Source organism: Hypomesus transpacificus, chromosome 26 (assembly GCF_021917145.1).
Source record: "Hypomesus transpacificus isolate Combined female chromosome 26, fHypTra1, whole genome shotgun sequence".
Classification (NCBI taxonomy): domain Eukaryota; kingdom Metazoa; phylum Chordata; class Actinopteri; order Osmeriformes; family Osmeridae; genus Hypomesus; species Hypomesus transpacificus.
In genome coordinates this window covers 8,972,098-8,991,699 of record NC_061085.1, presented here as the reverse complement: position 1 = coordinate 8,991,699, position 19,602 = coordinate 8,972,098, and the positions used below count along the sequence as shown (strand labels likewise).

Here is a 19,602-nt window from a genome sequence, read left to right as displayed (position 1 = left end):
TCCATGTTGCCCTTTTGTAGACCATTAAAATGATGATGCCCTATTAAGTATCCCACCTGAACTTAGTTAAAGGTTGTATGGTTATCGCAGGTACGTTTGGGTCACTGATAGCCTGAATGGGCGAATATATTTCACAGAGGGGGGGTGGCAGAACTTAGAAATTAGATAGCTGTATGAATGGCTATTAAATCGTCACATTTACAAATACATCAGTCCACAAATGTTCAGCTAACACATAAGTGTGGTTACTTGTTAATATATGATTAATATCTAGGCAGTGCTTGTCTGTTACAGCTCTGCCGCTCCCATTTGGCGTCAATAGTTTCGTCTGATATGACAGGAAGAGTCGGTGTTTAGAGATTCTAATGCAGGAAGCAATTTCTTTGGTCCACGTTAGCAGTCAACACTCGCGGCAAAGTAAGTGGATGGCCAACACATTTTTTATTTGGGGATTGTAGGCCTTATAATTACTGACATGACAACTTCTAGTCGTACCGACTACCAAATGCAATGGTTAGTTTTAGCGAAGCTTTCAGGGTAGCATTGCCAGCTAGCTAGCCTAGCAGCAATAGCAATCTAGAAGAAGTGCCTCTAGAGTCATCCAAATCAACAGTCACAGGTAACACACGCAATGCTAGCTTGCTATCTGACTTATCTAGCGAGGCTAACAACTTTGATCATATATGAAATATGATACACTGCCACTTTCTATACTCTGCATAACTAACCAGCTGGGAGAACTAACTTACTAGCGCTAAGCAAGCGCTGGACAACACGAAGGTGGATGCAAGGAATCACGTTATATTACGATGCATGTAGCTACCTGACTAGCAAGACTGACGATGTTGGCTTGATTAGCTGTTTGTGATGTTATTCAGCCTTCAGATGCTTAACTTCCGTTAGGCTATTTAGCTATGCTAAGGTTAGCTTCCTGGGGCAATAACTGAATTATTATAAAGAACCCACTTTAGTTTTCACTTGGCTATAGAGCTAATAGCAATGTTTTCCTCATTCATTCATGCATGCTTGTGCGCCTGTTTACTCAAACATGCAATGTCTTCATCCCTGTGTAGTGTGATCGCCAGACCAAGGGTCACTCGGCTGGACGAACCGTTTCTGCAGGGTGAGCGAGCGACCATGGGTTCGGAGAGCAGCGCTTTGCGGAGCTGCATCTTGGAGGAACCGCTACTGACCCGTCCCTCGGGGCTGACCATGTACTCCGCCGTGCTTCAGGATGGAAAGCCAACGTCTGTCTTTGTTTACAAGCAGGGAAATGAAGACAAGGTCAACAAAGCTGCTAAAGTAAGTTTGGTTGTTACGTTGCAATGATCATCATCCTATCTCTGGGTCACTGAGTCTGTGTTGCCTTCTGTTATGAAATGCACAATATAAATAAAGATTGATTCAAAAATACTCAATGATTATCATCAGGATGTGTACAATGGACATTCTCAGTTATTCACTGCACACCACACACACCCCCCTCCTAACCCCGCCCCCCTCCTAACCCCGCCCCCCTCCTAACCCCGCCCCCCTGTCTCCGTGGCTCGCAGCACCTGAAGACGCTGAGACACCCGTGTCTCCTGCGCTTCCTGTCATGCTCAGTGCAGGACGGGGGCATCCACCTGGTGACTGAGCGCGTGCAGCCTCTGGAGCTGCTGCTGGACAGCCTCTCCCCTGAGGAGGTCTGTGCCGGTATCTACGACCTCCTGCAGGCCCTGGTCTTCCTGCACGAGAGGGTAGGAGCGCTCACACACACACACACACACACACGCACACACACACGCACTCACTCACACACTCCACAGTGGAGCAGGGAAGCATCACAGTGATGCTAGGGAGTCAGATGGCTAAGCGGTGAGGGTGTCGGGCTAGTAATCAGAAGGTTGCCGGATCGATTTCCCGCTGTGGCAAATGACGTTGTGTCCTTGGGCAAGGCACTTCACCCTACTTGCCTCGGGGGGAATGTCCCTGTACCCACTGTAAGTCGCTCTGGATAAGAGCGTCTGCTAAATGACTAAATGTAAATGTAAGTCAGTTTCAAGGCTATGCTTCACGTTGTCGACGTGTCGATAACGATCGACTCTGACCTCTTGTTTCCCCCCCCCGCAGGGTAAATCGAGTCACAACAACGTTGGCCTGTCGTCCGTGTTTGTCAGCGAGGACGGCCACTGGAAGCTGGGGGGGATGGAGACAGTCTGCCAGTTCTCTGAGGCCACGCCTGAGGTGTGTGGAGAGTTCACCCTGAGAGACCGCCTTCCACAACTGTGTTTATACCACCCATACACCAAATAGGATAGGAATATATTTGTTGACGATTGATGGCTTGAAAAAAAAAACGAATATAATATGTGATGTTTGAATTTTTCCCTCTCCAGTTTCTCAAAAGCATTCAGAATGTAAGAGAGGCGAGCACAGTTCCTCCAGAAGAGAGGGTGAGAAGAATACGATCATAAGAGTCATAATCATACATGGAAATATTCAGTGTTTTGTGGTGCGTAATAATGACAAACGGACGTTGAGAGTGTGGCCTGTTGTTGGCTGCAGGTGGAGGGGTTTCAGATGCTGCCGGATAAACACGCCCACTCCCGAGACTGCTTCTCATTTGGGACGTTGGTGGAGACGCTCCTTCCTGTCCTGATTGGCTACGGTGAGTACAGCAGGCTTTCTGGGCTTCCGTCTTTTGGACGAGTCTCTTCATTCTCACCACAGAGGGGTTGAAGAGTAGCAGTTTTTTTTCTTTTGTTAATGGGATCAAAGTTTCCTTTCGTCAGAGCGTGTAGCTTTGCCAAAGCGGGCTGGGTTTGAATCCAGCCCAGGCACCTTTGCTGCATGTCTTCCCCTTTCTTCCTGCCTTCCTGTCTCCCGTGAACTGTCTCTATCCAAAAAACAATTAACCCTAACCCCAAAATATAAGCCTTTCCTCTTCATTTATTGTCCCCTTTTCCTCTGTCTGTCTCTCCCTCTCTCTCTCTTTCTCTCTCTGACCCTGGCTCAGTCTCCGAGGAGCTGTCAGAGAGGTTGAAGAGAACCCTGCAGGTTGGCTTGTTGACCTCTGATCCCTTGTCGCGCCCCCCCCTCAGCTCTCTGCTGACTCATGACTTCTTCAGGTTGGTGGAGTCCAGTTGCTCCTGTCTCTACAGAGAATGAAACCTTTGTGAGATATAGACAGTGTCGTGTATCATACAAGCGTCTGCTAAATTAATAAATGTATCATTGTTCTATTACTGTAACTGATTTTTTGCTACTATTTACTTCAGGAATGACTTTCTGGAGGTCATGAACTTTCTAAAGAGCCTGACCCTAAAAATGGAGGATGAAAAAAACGAATTCTTCAAGTAAGTTTATCTAATCTCCAGAAAGAGCCATAAGACAGGTGTTTAAACAAAAAAACCCAGATGTTTGTGTAAATATGTACAGAATCACCACATATTGAATATGTAGGTCCCCCCCAAAAAATGTGTGGCGTGTGTTTGTAGGTTTCTGTTAGACAGGGTACAGAACCTTCCAGAGGAGCTGCTGGCCTCACGCCTGGTCCCTAAACTCCTCAACTCTCTGGTGTTTGCTGAACCCACAGCTGTCAAGAGCTTCCTGCCTCACCTCTTCAAGCCAAAGAAAGGTACGGCCAAATCATCCTCCCCCGTCTGGTCAGTGTGCGGCACCACATGTTCTGCTGACGGTCAGAAGATTCATCCTTCTACTTTATAGCGTGGATCTTTTTTTTTTTCCTGCCTTCCTAAACACGAGTCTACAGGTACCTGACTAAATGTTTCTCACTCGCTCTCTCCCCCCTCTCCTTCCCCCCCCCCTCTCCTTCCCCCCTCACTCACTCCCTCCTCCCCCCCCCCCCTCTCTCTCTTCTCCCCCGTCTCCCTCCCATCTCCCTCCCTCAGACTCGGGCGGAGGGGGGGGCAGTGAGGAGTGTCTCCTGTCGGTGTCTCTCTACCGGCAGCACGTGATCCCTCAGCTCCTCAGGCTCTTCAAGGTGAACGAGGAGCACGTGCGCTTCGTGCTGCTGGCTCACGTGCACATCTACGCCGAGTTCTTCACCCAGGACGAGCTCAAGAACCAAATCCTACCTCAGGTTTGCTCGCTCGCTACCTCAAGCTAACTGTCATGCTTTCAGCAAGATAACAGCAGAAAAACACACATTTCTAATGACTTAGTTATAGTTATATTAGTTATATATAGTTATAGTATGTACAAATATATATATATATTTATTTGTATGTTCACTGAGTTATTTTCCTCCTCAGATTTTACTGGGGATGAGGGACACTAACGACGCCCTTGTTGCCATGACGCTCCAGAGTCTGGCTGTGCTGGTGCCGTTGCTAGGGGCGCAGGTGGTGGTGGGCGGAGAGAGGACCAAGGTGTTCAAACGCACTTCGCCCAATTTCACCAAGTCAACCGAGGTCACCCCAGAGAGTAAGGAACACAAAATGAACCACTGAGTCGAGTCTGAAAGTGCCTTCGAAAAACAAGATTTCTAATCTGTTTTATTTTCATGCACACATGCGTCATCTGTTTGCTTAACCCTCGTGAACCTTCGGGTCATCGTGACCCATCGTTGTGTTGCGACAACTTTACCGAATACAAAAATAAAGCAAAGCATTTTCTTTTAACCTTCGCACTGTGGGGGGTTTGAGAAAGCGCGACGGTTAAAAGAAAATGCTTCTCTTTATTTTTGTATTAGGTAGTACAAAAATAAACGCCCCCCTTCCTCCCTCCCTCAGCTTCCCCTGTCCACATCGTGTGGGGCTCCTCCCCCAAGGTGGCCCAGCCCCCCAAGGTTCTGAGTATGTTCCCCAAACCTTCGGGGGGAGGCGGGCTGGTTCTGGGGGCCATAGACAGCCTGCAAGGGTCTGGAGAGATCCCCAGGAGGTACCCTCCGGCTGGCCTGTCTGGTAAGGAACCCACCTGCCACACAGTCTGACGTTGTGCCTGAATGAACATATGAACTAATGGGAAGTATGACTTTTTTTGTTTTAGCCGTGAGTAAGGGGATGTCTCTGCCTCTGAACGGGTTCACCGCGAACAACAACACAGAGTACAGCCCAGAGCAGCAGGAGAGGGCAGGGGGCCTGGGGGGGGGCCAGGGGGAGGACTGGCCAGACTGGAGCGACACGGACGAGGGGGAGAGGGAGAGCAGAGACCGGGTCCAGATCCACATCCAGGCCTCGGAACGACCAGCGAGTCCCAGCTCGGGGGCCCCCCTCTCCCCCCAGGAGGAGCAGGAGCCCTGGGATGACTTTGAGGACCCGGAGCCTGGCTCTGACCTCTCCACCCCCACCCCCGATCCCGTCGTCCTGCGACCGCCCGCGGGGGGTGCCGTTGCCCCCCAGAAGCCAGCCCCGGAACACCCCAGGACGTCCTCCAAACCCCTGAAGCTGAGTCCCCGCTCCCCCGCTGAGAGGAAGCCCACCTCTTGGGACAACGGGTGGGACCAGGAGGGGGACGCCGGCGACCCGCCTCCCGCAGAGCGTAAGCCCCTCGCCAGGCGCCGGGGGAACGAGGGGGCTGACGGTCTAGGGAAAGAGTTCACCATCGAGGTGAAGAAGAAACCGGTGAGGGACCCCGAGCTGGACTTCTTTGCAGACATGGAGCCTGATATCCAGCTGTCGTCCCCGACCCTGGTGCTGCCTGGGGAGCACGGCACCGGACACCCTGGACTGTGTACAGCCGCACCCTCAGCGCAGGCTGAGCCTGGAGAGACCTTCCCCTCCGTAGACGCTCTCAAACTCACCGCCAAGTTTGCAGCTGCTGACACGACGGAGGTACCCGTGTGTAGAACATAAGTGATGACGGAATCATTCGAACTTAGGGGGCTGAAATTGTAATTAAGGTTTTAAGTATTGTTATGCAGACCTGCCTTTTCAATTCTGAAGTGTTAATTTATGTTGTGTTTGTCCTTCTCGCAGACGGAGGTGGGAGGATGGGGGGATGGAGAAGACCTTAACTGGGAGGATGAAAACGCCTGGTGATGAACTGCAGTACACACAGCCACGGTTCACACAGGCAACGCCCTGGACATGTCGCTCTATAGGACCGGTTTTCTCAGCCAATCGGAGAACTGGAATCCTCTCCATCTGCACAAGGACATTCATGGGCATTCTAAACACGGAGTCATGTAGCTAGTGCTGATCGTTAAACTGTGATGGGATGGGAAACGGTTCATTTTACCATTGGGATTTCACTCACTTGTGACGATTTTCAGATGTCCTATATCAATGTCCTCGTTAATGAAGGACCCATGTTTATGATATTTTGCTTTTCTATCGAAAGACTCTGGGTTGTCTCTTACTGAAACGTAGACTGGGAAATTGTAGACTTTTCTTTTAGAATTTTGCCAAAATCTCATAGGAAATGAATGGACCATGGACTAAGACACTAAACGTAGGTGAATTACTGTACTTCAACTTTCCTTATCAGGATTTCTTTAGGTTTGTTGTGCCATATCGGAGCCCTACATTTCACCACTTGCGTTACCATGGGGACAAACAATGGGATTTCTACAGCCTCGGCACTTTGAATGAATGTGAAATAGAGAATGACAGAATGACAGATGTAATTTATTTATATCTTTCTGGTGGTTGCTGGCAGAATAAAAAGGTTTTACGGTTTTGTCGCGCGACCAAGTTTCATCTGTCAGACCTGTGACATGTTGTTCGGGACCCAGACATTTCATTACTGTCTGACCACATCAGTAACAACTTCTGAGGGCAATTAACCAGCAATTAACTGGGCATGGATGCTGTTCCTGCCAGGAACATTAAACGTCTATCAAATAGTTTTCATAAATGTGTATTAAGAGCATTTGGCTGCCCACTTCAAAGATATATTCTTAACATAATTTTTTTAGATGGTGACAAGAACTATATGCACCCAGCTGGATTTGAACCCCGGCCCATGCTTAGTTAGATGCATGATTTTATCCATTGAGCTATTGGAGTAGGCCCGTTTTTTTTTTTTTTTCTTTTTTTTTTTTTTTTTTTTTTTTTTACAGAATTCTCATTTTCAAAAAATAAAAACTTCAAAGTTATATACTCAACATATCTGGGATTTGTTGTGGTTCTGATAGCTCAATGGATAAGAGTGTGCATCTTATAATCTGAGTGCTTGTTTCAGGACCTGGGTTCAAATCCCACTGGTGGAATCTTTGAAGTTATTGGGAAATTTTGAAATTCTGTGAAATGAAGCAGAGGTATTTTGTTTCATTAAATATCTTTATAAATGCTGACTTAACTTAAAATATATTTGTTTCCCCTTCCCCTGGCACAGACTTAAATTTGTTTCCCCTTCCCCTGGCACACTCCTGCTGCGCAGAAAGCATGATGGGAAATCCCTTCCTGGCACACGGGAAGTGTGATTGGACACCCTCATGTGCCCAAGCCCAAGCATGATGGGAAATCCCTCCCTGGCACATGTGGGTGTGATGGGGTTGGGGGTGTGTGCTGGGGGACTGTGGAACTTGCATGTTGTGCCCCTGGTGAGTCCCTTCCTGCCATGCAGGAGGTTGGGGACCTTGGGTTGCTGGGCCCTCTGGTGGGGGGTTGGGGAGTTGCATGCTGGCTCCCTAGCCTGGACAATCCTTGGGGACCTTGTGTGTGGGGACCCCTGGAGGTGGGTTGGGGACCTTGCATGTTAGGGGTGCAAGAGATTGGTGTGGGCCTTGCCTGAGCTGGGATTTGATGCTGTGCTGTTGTGGGCTTGGTAAGCCACGTTCTTAACCACTAGGCCACCGGGGCCCCACTTCCCCTACCTGGAAAATTCAAATTTGGCTTCAAAAAAGAGAGGAGAGGCCCCTTTAAAGAGAGGAGACACAGAAATGTTGTTCAGGTTGTCATGGGGTCCCTGTGGCTGACTGGTTAAGCATGTGCGCCATGATAAATGAATATCATTGCAGGGTCTGGGATCAAATCCCCATCTTTACCTGCCCCAGATGGAGTAGAAATGTTATGTTAAAAGCACTTTACTCTAAAGATGAATTTTCTTCATGCTTTATTCGACAGTGGTCAGGTTTTTCCAAGTAAAACCCAACTCATTAGTGCAGCGGTTTTCAACCCTGGTCCTCAGGGAACTTGTGTCATGCATGTTTTTGATCGTTCCCCTGCTTCAACACACCTGATTCAAATCAATGGGTCGTTATCTAGCTCTGCAGAAGCCTGGTAATGACCCATCCATTTGAATCAGGTGTGTTGAAGCAGGGGAAACATCTAAAACATGCAGGACAGGGGTTCACTGAGGACAAGGTTTGAAAAACACTTCATTAGTGTGCGAGAAAGAGAGTCGTGTGTGAGAAAGAGAACGTGTGTGTAACAAGAGTTTGATGCGTGAGAGCACTAGAACAGTAGTCTAAGACTGTATCCACCCCTAACATCCAACCGAGAAATGAATGCAAGGTGGAATTGTTGGGGTGAACCAATGGACGTGTGTGTAAATGAACCAACTGGTTAACATTTCTGCCAATATTACCCCTCCCCCAAAAACGTTTATTACTCAAAAATAAAAAATAATAGAACAGTCTTATATAAACCAAAGTCAAGTTTACAAAACAATAGTCAGTCAGGGCGGACTAACATGTTTCTGTGTAAATACGGCTTCCAAACTCCAGGGACAAAGAAAAACGAATAGATACGGTCAAGTTTATCACAACAGTACAACTGCTTTTATAATCTATAAAATAAAAAAAGGATAAACAGTGGATTGAGGGCTGTAAAAACAGGCGGACTGCTAGCTGTCAGTGGTGTGAGTCATACTGATTTGGGTTATCAGCGTCTGCAGTTCCTGTAGTCTGTGACAGAGCCAGGCTGGAGGGCGGTTGGGGACAGGGGTGGAGGCGGGGGCGGAAATGCGGTCACTCCCCTGGGTGAGAGCCAGCAGGGCCCTCAGGGAGCTCTCTGCTGCCTGGACGTGGCGCTCGTACTCCTGCTCTGCGCTGGGCTCCAGACGGGCTCTCTTGTGGAGCGGCTGATGGAACAAACAAAAACAAAACACAAATGCCCCCTGGCTCCGTCACTCTTTCCCAACACAGAGACGGTCTTAGTGCTGCTGTGACGGTGAGGGTTTCCCCAGCGTGGGTCACCTGTGAGTCAGGGCTGATCCTGTCGACAGGGGCCATCCTGTCGTCAGGGGCTGCAGGCGACGTCTCCGCGGCGGCCTCCTCAAGCCTCTGGCTGTGCTGCTCCACAGCAGTGGCCTCTCCTCTCAGCCTCCACAGGCGTGTTTCCCCTGCTTCCTCTGTGGTAATGGTCTGGTGGAGAGAGAAGCGTGATTAAAACAACATGATACAGATTCTGTCTGGCGTCGTTAGGATTGGGGGCCCTTGGTTACCTTGCTGAGGAAATTCACCACTCTGGTTTTGGTGTCCTCAGTGTTGAGGCTCTGGGAGATCACCTCCTCGTGGTTGGTGATCTGAAACACGTGGAAACAAGGCCAGTCAAGGATTGGAATATTCTTCAAATGATTATGTTCCACAGGTAGGAGCTTAGAGAGTAAACTATAAATGGCATAATTAAATACAGCTGTATATTCTAATAGCATGACGCTTTTATATATCGTTCTGTTTAGTGTCCATCAAGCCGTTGGATGTTCAAAAGTGTCCTACCTCTGCGAAGTGAGCGAACGCCTCCAGGGCGTGGTGCTGGACCAGCCAGGAGCCTTCAGCCAGCAGAGCCCCAAACACAGCACTCACCCTGGGCAACACCTGGCTCTGGGGCCCCCTCAAACACACAGAACGGTTTAGTTGAATGGAACACACAGTGCACATTTCCCAGAGGCGATCGATCTCGGAGGTCACTTCTACATGAGACCTGGGGGGGGGGGGGGGGGGGGGGGGGGGGGGGGGGGGGGGGGGTCACCTGGACATCCGTGGGGAAGAACACCTTCCCAAGAGAGGCCAGGAAGTCCAGAGCAGCCAGGGCCACGTCGTCAGGACACGTCTGAGACAGGAGGGCCTCTACACACCCCAGGGCCTGGAGACACACACACATTCTTATTACAGGGTCCAACACAGAGGAGAGACACAGTGTTATTAGTTTGAGTGTTTGATCTGTTTTAATAGAGAGTGATGTACCTGGCAGACGACCTGGGGGGCGATGTTCTTTACCAAGATGGCCGACATGGAGAGGAGCAGTCGCAGCGTGCGCTGGATGACTGGGTGGAGATGCACCTGAAGGCTTTGGAGGATTAGCTCTGTGTGGCTGTGTGTGTGTGTGTGGCTTTGTGTGTGTGTGTGGCTGTGTGTGTGTGGCTGTGTGTGTGTGTGTGGCTGTGTGTGTGTGTGTGGCTGTGTGTGTGTGTGTGGCTGTGTGTGTGTGTGGCTGTGTGTGTGTGTGTGTGTGGCTGTGTGTGTGTGGCTGTGTGTGTGTGTGTGGCTGTGTGTGTGTGTGTGGCTGTGTGTGTGTGTGGCTGTGTGTGTGTGTGGCTGTGTGTGTGTGTGGCTGTGTGTGTGTGGCTGTGTGTGTGTGTGTGTGTGTGTGTGTGTGTGTGTGGCTGTGTGTGTGTGTGTGTGTATGTGTGCCTCTCACCTGGCTGGGACACATCCGAGCCCAGAGCTGTGTGAGCACGGTCAGGGCAGACGACACGCTCTCTGCCCCTGCAGCGTCGCAGCGCACCACGGCCAGCAGGGCTGGCAGCGCCTCGCTCTGCAGACAGGAGGAAGGTCACGCTCTGCTGTGCCCTGCTTTTGTTTTCACAGCTTTAGACGAGATGAAGAGCACATCCGGGAAGGGTGAACTCCTCACGCTGGCCTTTACTCTGTCCCAAACCAGCCCCGCTGTCGTAAACAAGCTCAAACCGCTTCCCAATCATCCTCTCGCACGATCAACATCTATCTACCTAGCACGACTGGAACAACAAAGTAGCGTTACCCTTCACAAACACAAGCTATTCCTCCGGCCTCCACGACCACAGGAGGCAGTCTGACCATGACCCACATTTACATTTAGCAGACGCTCTTATCCAGAGCGACTTACAGTTAGTACAGGGATATTCTCCCCGAGGCAAGTAGGGTGAAGTGCCTTACCCAAGGACACAACGTCATTTGGCACGGACAGAAATCAAACTGACAATCTTCTGATTAATAACCCGACTCCCTAACCGCTCAGCCATGTGACCTAGAGTCTCTGCTCACCACGGTGCCCAGCTCTGACAGCCTGTGGCCCCCCTGCTGCCAGCCAGCCAGGGCGGAGAGGACCAGGGCCAGCAAGCCCTCCTCGGCCCTCTGACGGACCTCCGGGGAGAGGGCTCGGAGCAGAACGTGGCTCCACACCGGCTGGTTCTCTGGACGGGAGGCTGGGTGCTGCTGCACCAGCTCCAACTGAAACACACAGAGATACACATCCTGAGAAAACACACACACACAATACTGCACGTCCTGAGAAAACACACACACACAATACTGCACGTCCTGAGAAAACACACACACACAATACTGCACATCCTGAGAAAACACACACACACAATACTGCACATCCTGAGAAAACACACACACACAGAGATACACATCCTGAGAAAACACACACACACAATACTGCACGTCCTGAGAAAACACACACACACAATACTGCACGTCCTGAGAAAACACACACACACAATACTGCACATCCTGAGAAAACACACACACACAATACTGCACGTCCTGAGAAAACACACACACACAATACTGCACGTCCTGAGAAAACACACACACACAATACTGCACGTCCTGAGAAAACACACACACACAATACTGCACGTCCTGAGAAAACACACACACACAATACTGCACGTCCTGAGAAAACACACACACACAATACTGCACGTCCTGAGAAAACACACACACACAATACTGCACGTCCTGAGAAAACACACACACACAATACTGCACGTCCTGAGAAAACACACACACACAATACTGCACGTCCTGAGAAAACACACACACACAATACTGCACGTCCTGAGAAAACACACACACACAATACTGCACGTCCTGAGAAAACACACACACACAATACTGCACGTCCTGAGAAAACACACACACACAATACTGCACGTCCTGAGAAAACACACACACACAATACTGCACGTCCTGAGAAAACACACACACACAATACTGCACGTCCTGAGAAAACACACACACACAATACTGCACGTCCTGAGAAAACACACACACACAATACTGCACGTCCTGAGAAAACACACACACACAATACTGCACGTCCTGAGAAAACACACACACACAATACTGCACGTCCTGAGAAAACACACACACACAATACTGCACGTCCTGAGAAAACACACACACACAATACTGCACGTCCTGAGAAAACACACACACACAATACTGCACGTCCTGAGAAAACACACACACACAATACTGCACGTCCTGAGAAAACACACACACACAATACTGCACGTCCTGAGAAAACACACACACACAATACTGCACGTCCTGAGAAAACACACACACACAATACTGCACGTCCTGAGAAAACACACACACACAATACTGCACGTCCTGAGAAAACACACACACACAATACTGCACGTCCTGAGAAAACACACACACACAATACTGCACGTCCTGAGAAAACACACACACACAATACTGCACGTCCTGAGAAAACACACACACACAATACTGCACGTCCTGAGAAAACACACACACACAATACTGCACGTCCTGAGAAAACACACACACACAATACTGCACATCCAATACCTGATTAAAACACACACACACAATACTGCACATCCAATACCTGATTAAAACACACATTCACACACATCAGGGACATGAAACAACACGCGCCCACAATTCCAGCACGTCAGTGACCTCAGTGCATGCACACACACACACGCGTGCGCGAGCGCAGGAGTGTTTTGCTGGTGTGTGTGAGCTGACCTGATGGCTGGCCGTCATGAGGAACACCATGCGTCTGATCAGCAGGCCCAGGTGGGCCATGCGGTGCCCTTCCCCTGGACACAGCTTCACCTGGGGGACAGGGAGCAGACTGGTTAGGGGACAGGTGGCATCTTCCCTCCACGTCCAACAACACCAATTGTCACCTCAGTCGGGGTGTCTCTGAACCCCTTAGCTACCCCCACCTCCCTGAGGTTAAACCCCTCCTCCTCCTCCCCCCCCCCCCCCCCCCCCCCCCCCAGTGTGCAGACAGGGAATGAGGTCACAGACGGGGTGGGAGAGGTCGTGACCCCCGTGGAGATGACTCACCAGCTCAGCCAGGAGCAGCACGTGGTGCAGACACATCTCTGCAGTCCCGTACCTGAACAGAGGAACTGGGTCAGCGCACCGGAACACTACACTACCCAGAAGGCCTTTCTCCCAGCACTGCCGCACGGCTGCCCTCCCTCAAGGCAGTGCATGCTCCCTGAATCCCTCTCCCACCCAGGTCACCCAGGTCTCATTTACAGGCTGCAGGAGGGAAGGGGGGGGGGGCAGAACTCACCGGGCCAAGAAGCACCACACATCCACAGCCAGGAGGGCTGTCTGGGTGTCTGCCTGCAGTACTGTCGCTAGGAGACAGCGCTCCTGGGGAGGAGGGGGGGGGAGGGATGAAGCATGATTTACAGGAAACAAGAGTGAAAGTTTGAAAACTAAAAGAGAAACTGACCCAGAGAGGCTGGAGGTCCATAATGGCCGGACATCCTTTACTCACACTCACACACCCAACAACATTATTACCACCAGAGGAGCAGGAAATCATTTCCCCTGCCAAACTAAAACCTTGTTTTTGTTTCTCAATTAGGTTCTCGTGCGAAAGGGAGTAACCGTGCGTGTCCATTACAGCAGAGCGGAGCGAACCATTTTCAATGAAACCGGGCGTTGACGCTCGCATACGCTCCCAGAATACCCTACACGAGCGTCAACGCCCGGTTTCATTGGAAATGGATTGGAAGCTCCGACGCTCCGCACCGCTCCGCTCCGCTGCAGTGGACACGCACGGTAAGTCCCCACTAAACCAATGTCTTTCTTTCTGTGCCCTGTGTCTTGGACTCTGAGGTTAGAGTTAGCATCTCAGCGTCCGTGGTCGTACCAGGAGGGGGAAGTGTGCAGGAGGCAGGGCGGCCACACAGGCACACAGGTGAACACACACGTGCTGGTGAAGGCTGACCCTGCCCTGGGCCTGACCCTTCAGCATCACCCCCGGCAACAGCACCGGCACCCGCCGCTCCGTACCGCAACGCTGGAAGCTCTGAAAGACTGCCAGGAAGAGGGGGAGTCTGGGGGGGGCGACAGGACACATGCTGCTTTATGTTTGGACGTCCAGAGAATTACAAGGTACATCGTTAGTGGAACGTAGCAGCGAATAAATAAAGCTGTGTGTTCTGAGTGTGTGTGTTCTTAGTGTGTGTGTGTGTGTGTGTTACCTGGGAGTGTCCTCTGGGAACTGACTGCCGCTGTACCACAGCTGCAGCGCCTCCTCTGGCTGGGAGGGCAGGTGGCTCAGCACATTCACCAGGAGAACACACTGAGGAAGCTCAGCCTCTGCTCTCAGCTCTACACACACACACACACACACACACACACACACACACACACACAGGCCCCACACACACACACACACACACACACACACACACACAGGCCCCACACACACACACACACACACACACACACACACACGCTATTAACTTTAAAGAGTCTTTGGCAGTCATTGAAATGCTTACGATAGCGGATATTCCTCAACATTCACTAAATATTATTGTCCATAAATCACAGCAAAACCACAACCACACTGCTAAGGTTCAGAGTCCTTGGCCACAGTGTTATCATTGTTATCGTTCAAATTAAACCTTTGTGTTCCAAACTGACCTCTGACTCCACAATGAAAACGGCAACAATATGGATGGTGTGTGTGTGTGTGTGTGTATGGGCCTGTGTGTGTGTGTGGGCCTGTGTGTGTGTGTGTGACAGAGATTATGTAAGCCAGCGCCAGGCTAGCGTGGAGAGGGCATGCTGCCTCCCCCTCGCAGCAGGACAGGAGGATGTGACCTCTGACCTCTGACTCACCCTGGTCAGGCTGGAGCACAGCCTCAGCATAGCCCCTAACAGGCAGCAGCTGGACGAGCAGGGCGTCCATGGGAACCACGACAGCCACGGCCAGCTCCTCAGAGAGGGAGGGGGGCAGCGCAGGGGCACACAGGCTGGGGGGGAACTTACTGGTGGTGGAGGGGGCAGTGTAGAATGACTTTATTCCTTATTAAAGTTGTCGTTTGTCGTGTGACTTATGATGCCGAGTGGAGAAATGTTACCTAAGGACACTGAGGTAGAGTTGATGAAACTGGCCACAGTATTTTGTCAGAAAGGATTTGAATTCCTGTATTTAACAAACAAGTCAAATAAGAGTTCATAAAAGTAATCATATCAAAGATGATAAATATTGATGAATATTAGAAAGGCGGACTTTAGTACCTTAATGTAGTGAATTAAAGTGTTGGCGAAGAATCTGCACATTTTGGTGTTTTTCTGGAACAGCTTGTATTCTGGGCTTTGAGAGGTCACCTTTGAAGAAAACAAAACAAGGAAGCCGTCCTCATCTATCAAACGACCTTTGACCTTGCCCTCCACTTCCTTATCTTTAAAGTCATACTTAGTGAATGTTGTCCTGAAATGTCACGACACACTGTACTCCACACAAAGTGTGTTGCCTCTGTGTGTGTATAAAACTCCTCGCATGTTGACAGTGCATTTATTTACCCATCAGAAGGACACTAACCCTATGACCTATGCCCCTGAGTGCTGACTATCTCCACTGCCCCTCTCCTGTACCTGTGGGCCAGCCTGTTGGATCTGCTCCCCCAGCTCCAGGCAGCTGTGCAGGGAGGCCAGGAGGTCGTCACACAGCCTGGAGCTCATGTCTCCATGACGAAGACGATCCTCCACCAAGGACTGGTGCTTCACACTCTGTCTGCCCACGGGAGAACGAGCAGAGGTCAGCAGAGGTCAGCAGAGGTCAGCAGAGGTCAGCAGAGGTCAGCAGAGGTCAGCTTTAGACGCGACTGTGGACGAACACGCAGAGGAGAGCGTGCCGAGCAAAACAACAATTTTGGTGTGTGTTGATGCCTGCTGTTGGTCAGATGTGGGGGTCAGGGAGTCAGATGGCTGAGCGGTGAGGGAGTCGGGCTAGTAATCAGAAGGTTGCCGGATTGATTCCCCGCCATGCCACATGATGTTGTGTCCTTGGGCAAGGCACTTCACCCCACTTGCCTCGGGGGGAATGTCCCTGTACTTACTGTAAGTCGCTCTGGATAAGAGCGTCTGCTCAATGACTAAATGTAATGCTTACTTGATGATGCATTTCCACGTGTTGGCATGTAGGGCTATATCCAGGTTAGAGATCACCGAGCATATGTCCAGCAGATTGTGTATCACTGATAAAAAAATCGAAACAGTGGAAAAGTTAAAGGGAAATGAAATCCTTTTCCCCTTATTCATCCAATCAGAAGACGTCACATGTAAAAACTCCCAGAATGCCACGGAAACCCTCTTTCACCCACCCGTCACGATGTCAGAGACCTCCTCCTCGGAGGCACTGGTCTCCACGGAGACTCTGTCCAGCAGCTCCATCAAGCCCTTCTGGAGGGAGTAGGCCTCCTTGAACAAGGCCTGCAGCAGGTCAGCCACCAGGGACAGACGGCCACAGTACACCACCTCACTGTCCTGGAGGAGAGGGGAACACAGGACTCTCAGCCTCTCACCCACGGCCCAGCCTCTCAGCCGGCCCAGCCTCTCACCCACGGCCCAGCCTCTCAGCCGGCCCAGCCTCTCACCCACGGCCCAGCCTCTCAGCCGGCCCAGCCTCTCACCCACGGCCCAGCCTCTCACCCACGGCCCAGCCTCTCACCCACGGCCCAGCCTCTCACCCACGGCCCAGCCTCTCACCCACGGCCCAGCCTCTCAGTCAGCCCAGCCTCTCACCCACGGCCCAGCCTCTCAGCCAGCCCAGCCTCTCAGTCAGCCCAGCCTCTCAGCCACGACACAGCACACACCTCTCACTGCACGCTGTAGCACGTTCCCTCCCACACCCAGATCCACTATCCAGACACCCATCACGTCCTCTCAAGCCCTTTTCTAAACTAAATGAAGAGGTTATTTACCTTACAGTGCTGGAAGGTGTCCCTTAGGACTTTGAGGACGCAGAAGGGTAAGGAGCGGACGGCGTTCAGGGCCGGCGCCTCCGCCGATGAGCACGCGTGGCGCACGCACGCCGAGAGAACTCCCAGCACCTGCACGGTCTCCTGAAAAGGACCGCAGGGTTACGCCCCGCATCGTCTGGGTCGTCGGCGCGAGAGTGGACATGTCGTTGGAAAGCGCACCTGTAGAGCGTTCCTTAGAAGCCGCTGTAGTTCCGTGTTCTGGCTGGACAGCCCTCCAACGTGGTTGGAAATCTCTTCCATTAGACCGTCAAACACCTTGACCACCTGCGGACCGTTTCAACACGTCAACACGCGCGTGGGGGCCCTGAAAACCTACAAGCACTCAAAGCGTAGGCTCAAATTAAACGTCCCTAATTCATGGAAATCATGGCACACCTTTGGTAAGATCTTTGAGAAGCATTGGTCTTCCAGCTCTGAGAGGTCGATGTGAGGAAGGAACATGTCTGTGATTATTTTCAGCACACCTGGAGGAAGACAGACAAACTTCATTTGAAATGTTGTCAAAAACCTTATATGGATCTATGACAGCACTAGTGGGCGGATACCAAATTTCTTCATGACTTTATGATTTTTTTATGACTTTCTCTATGACTCCAATAATAATCTTTGCAATTACATGATTCTGATTCGAAGGCCTGATGACAATTTAAATCAATATGCAGTCAATGAATATCAATTATCTGTTTAGTTAAGTTTGAGTGATAACTGAACAAATTATGTTGTAATTTTAGAAGGACACTTACGGATATGTTCCTCCCAGCTCTCGAAGCTATGATTCATGGAGTACATCCAGTTAAAGATCAACAAAACTGATTGAAATTGTGACAGCACAAACCATATTTGTGCCACAATAGCAATTGAAAATGAGAAACAAAATACTAAGAGTCGTGAAAGGATATCATGAGTTTGGGAAGGACAGATTTCAGCTCTTTTCGACATGTGTCTTGACTCCACTGAAGGACGTCTTCCAACAGACTGGCCTGCGACATTGTGACAGCTAGCTACAGTAGCTGCTCTGTGCTACTGGAGCGCTGTCTGGAAACCAGGCGGCGTCACAACTTCCAGCATGAACAGCTAGTTAGCATTCCACGACACCTAGAAAGCTAAACTCCTGTGTAGTGGCTAAACAGTCTACACATGGATGTAGCTACCAAGTCAACACTAACGAAACCAGCTAGCTAGTAACAAAGCTGAATCAAGCTTCATATCATACTACTTCTAGTTGTAGTACAGCAAGCTAGCGTTACATCAATTTACTTGCAGGCTACAACTTTATCTTAAATTGTTTAACCACCAGCAGGGAAACATTTGTTTAACATTCGCAGCGAGGCAAAATTATTTCCATAGTGTGTTAAGTACGCCAGCTGGATGGAAATTAAAAAGATTCGACTTGTAACCTAGACAGAAATTGTAAATAGTGTTGTTTCGCGCCCGTCCATCAGAGTCCCTACGTTTGATATTCCCGCTGAACCTAGGGTGGTGCTTGTTTGCTTTTCAACCTATGGGATATCACAAAAGCCATTGATACGCCCATTGAGTGTTGCACAAAGTATCAAAACGAGTAAACCTTACAGAGGGAAAAAGGAAGTCATGATTTGATTGGTCAGAAAAAGTGACGTAGACTAAGTGATGTTAAACATGTGCTTTGAAAAGTTGCAGTGGATACTTGTATTTTAAACTACATTAGCCTACATTTTAAATAATTGGCCTACATGTAAATAAAATCATTAGATGAACACAAAGATTAACACAAAGTTATTAAAAACGTTTTGTTTAAACACGTTTTGTTTTAGTATTTCACATCGGCTATGTGATTTTTTGGGGACATGTTCTGATTATTTGACTGCCTAGTACCAGGGGCGGATCTAGAGATTTTCATTCGGGGTGGCAATGGGGTGGCAGAAGGAAGTTGTTGTGTGGCCTCCTGGAGGCAAATCAAACCCAAAGTAGGGGGGTACAGTACTCCCTATGGTAAATTATTAGGCTAGAATATTGTAGTTTAAATTAAACAGTAACATTAATATTATTTATTGAAATATTCTGTAATGTACAAATAATATTTTTCCATGGGAAGACTGAGGTTCATGTTGTTTAATAGTAACTTGTTTCACTACTTGCTCTTATGGTTCTTCCCTTTGGGACAGTTTTTTCACAATGTATGCTTCATGTTTTGGCTACCCGCAATGTTTGGGGCTATCTCGTTGTTATGATCAGTGACCTATGCACTTTTGTAAAGCTCTCTCTTGGAAGTCGCTTTGGATAAAAGCGTCTGCTAAATGCATAAAAAAAAAAATTGGGGGTGGCAGTATTTTTTATTGGGGTGGCAGCTGCCACCCCTTAGATCCGCCACTGCTTAGTACAATTAATCACACTAAATTAAACTATCACGCTTTTTAACCTTCAAAAAAGTGAGGTCTTCCCGTAAGTGAATCGTCAGACAAG

General features: G+C 49.6%; 2 protein-coding genes across 2 annotated transcripts; one reads left to right on the top strand and one right to left on the bottom strand.

Moving 5' to 3' along the window:
- Positions 1–328: 328 nt before the first annotated feature.
- Positions 329–6,624, top strand: scyl3 (SCY1-like, kinase-like 3). The gene is made up of 14 exons (XM_047049898.1): positions 329–417; positions 1,074–1,302; positions 1,554–1,739; positions 2,113–2,226; positions 2,379–2,435; positions 2,548–2,650; positions 2,999–3,110; positions 3,261–3,338; positions 3,480–3,619; positions 3,894–4,084; positions 4,257–4,428; positions 4,737–4,907; positions 4,993–5,777; positions 5,922–6,624. The coding sequence occupies exons 2-14, from the start codon at positions 1,138–1,140 to the stop codon at positions 5,982–5,984; spliced, it is 2,337 nt and encodes a 778-aa protein (XP_046905854.1). The 5' UTR covers positions 329–417; positions 1,074–1,137; the 3' UTR covers positions 5,985–6,624.
- Positions 6,625–8,215: 1,591 nt separating this feature from the next.
- On the bottom strand, positions 8,216–18,978 carry c26h1orf112 (chromosome 26 C1orf112 homolog). The gene is made up of 24 exons (XM_047049932.1): positions 18,060–18,978; positions 17,904–17,943; positions 17,536–17,624; positions 17,320–17,424; positions 17,101–17,241; positions 16,501–16,663; positions 16,290–16,374; positions 15,773–15,911; positions 15,416–15,505; positions 15,256–15,320; positions 15,014–15,162; positions 14,371–14,500; positions 14,037–14,223; positions 13,449–13,531; positions 13,214–13,265; positions 12,887–12,976; positions 11,135–11,320; positions 10,530–10,646; positions 10,076–10,171; positions 9,861–9,974; positions 9,608–9,712; positions 9,334–9,414; positions 9,086–9,253; positions 8,216–8,970 (listed from the first exon to the last, which is right to left on the bottom strand). The coding sequence occupies exons 1-24, from the start codon at positions 18,147–18,149 to the stop codon at positions 8,734–8,736; spliced, it is 2,802 nt and encodes a 933-aa protein (XP_046905888.1). The 5' UTR covers positions 18,150–18,978; the 3' UTR covers positions 8,216–8,733.
- Between the last annotated feature and the right edge of the window lie 624 nt (positions 18,979–19,602).

Bases quoted from the DNA above. Each gene is read 5' to 3' on its own strand.
- scyl3 (XM_047049898.1), top strand. From the start codon at position 1,138: ATGGGTTCGGAGAGCAGCGCTTTGCGGAGCTGCATCTTGGAGGAACCG. The intron at 3,620-3,893 runs GTACGGCCAAAT...TCCCTCCCTCAG, and splicing joins CCTCTTCAAGCCAAAGAAAG to ACTCGGGCGGAGGGGGGGGC. The intron at 4,429-4,736 runs GTAAGGAACACA...TCCCTCCCTCAG, and splicing joins AACCGAGGTCACCCCAGAGA to CTTCCCCTGTCCACATCGTG.
- c26h1orf112 (XM_047049932.1), bottom strand. From the start codon at position 18,149: ATGTCGCAGGCCAGTCTGTTGGAAGACGTCCTTCAGTGGAGTCAAGAC. The intron at 16,375-16,500 runs GTGGGTGAAAGA...TTTTTTTATCAG, and splicing joins GGTCTCTGACATCGTGACGG to TGATACACAATCTGCTGGAC. The intron at 9,254-9,333 runs GTAACCAAGGGC...TCTCTCCACCAG, and splicing joins TGGTGAATTTCCTCAGCAAG to ACCATTACCACAGAGGAAGC.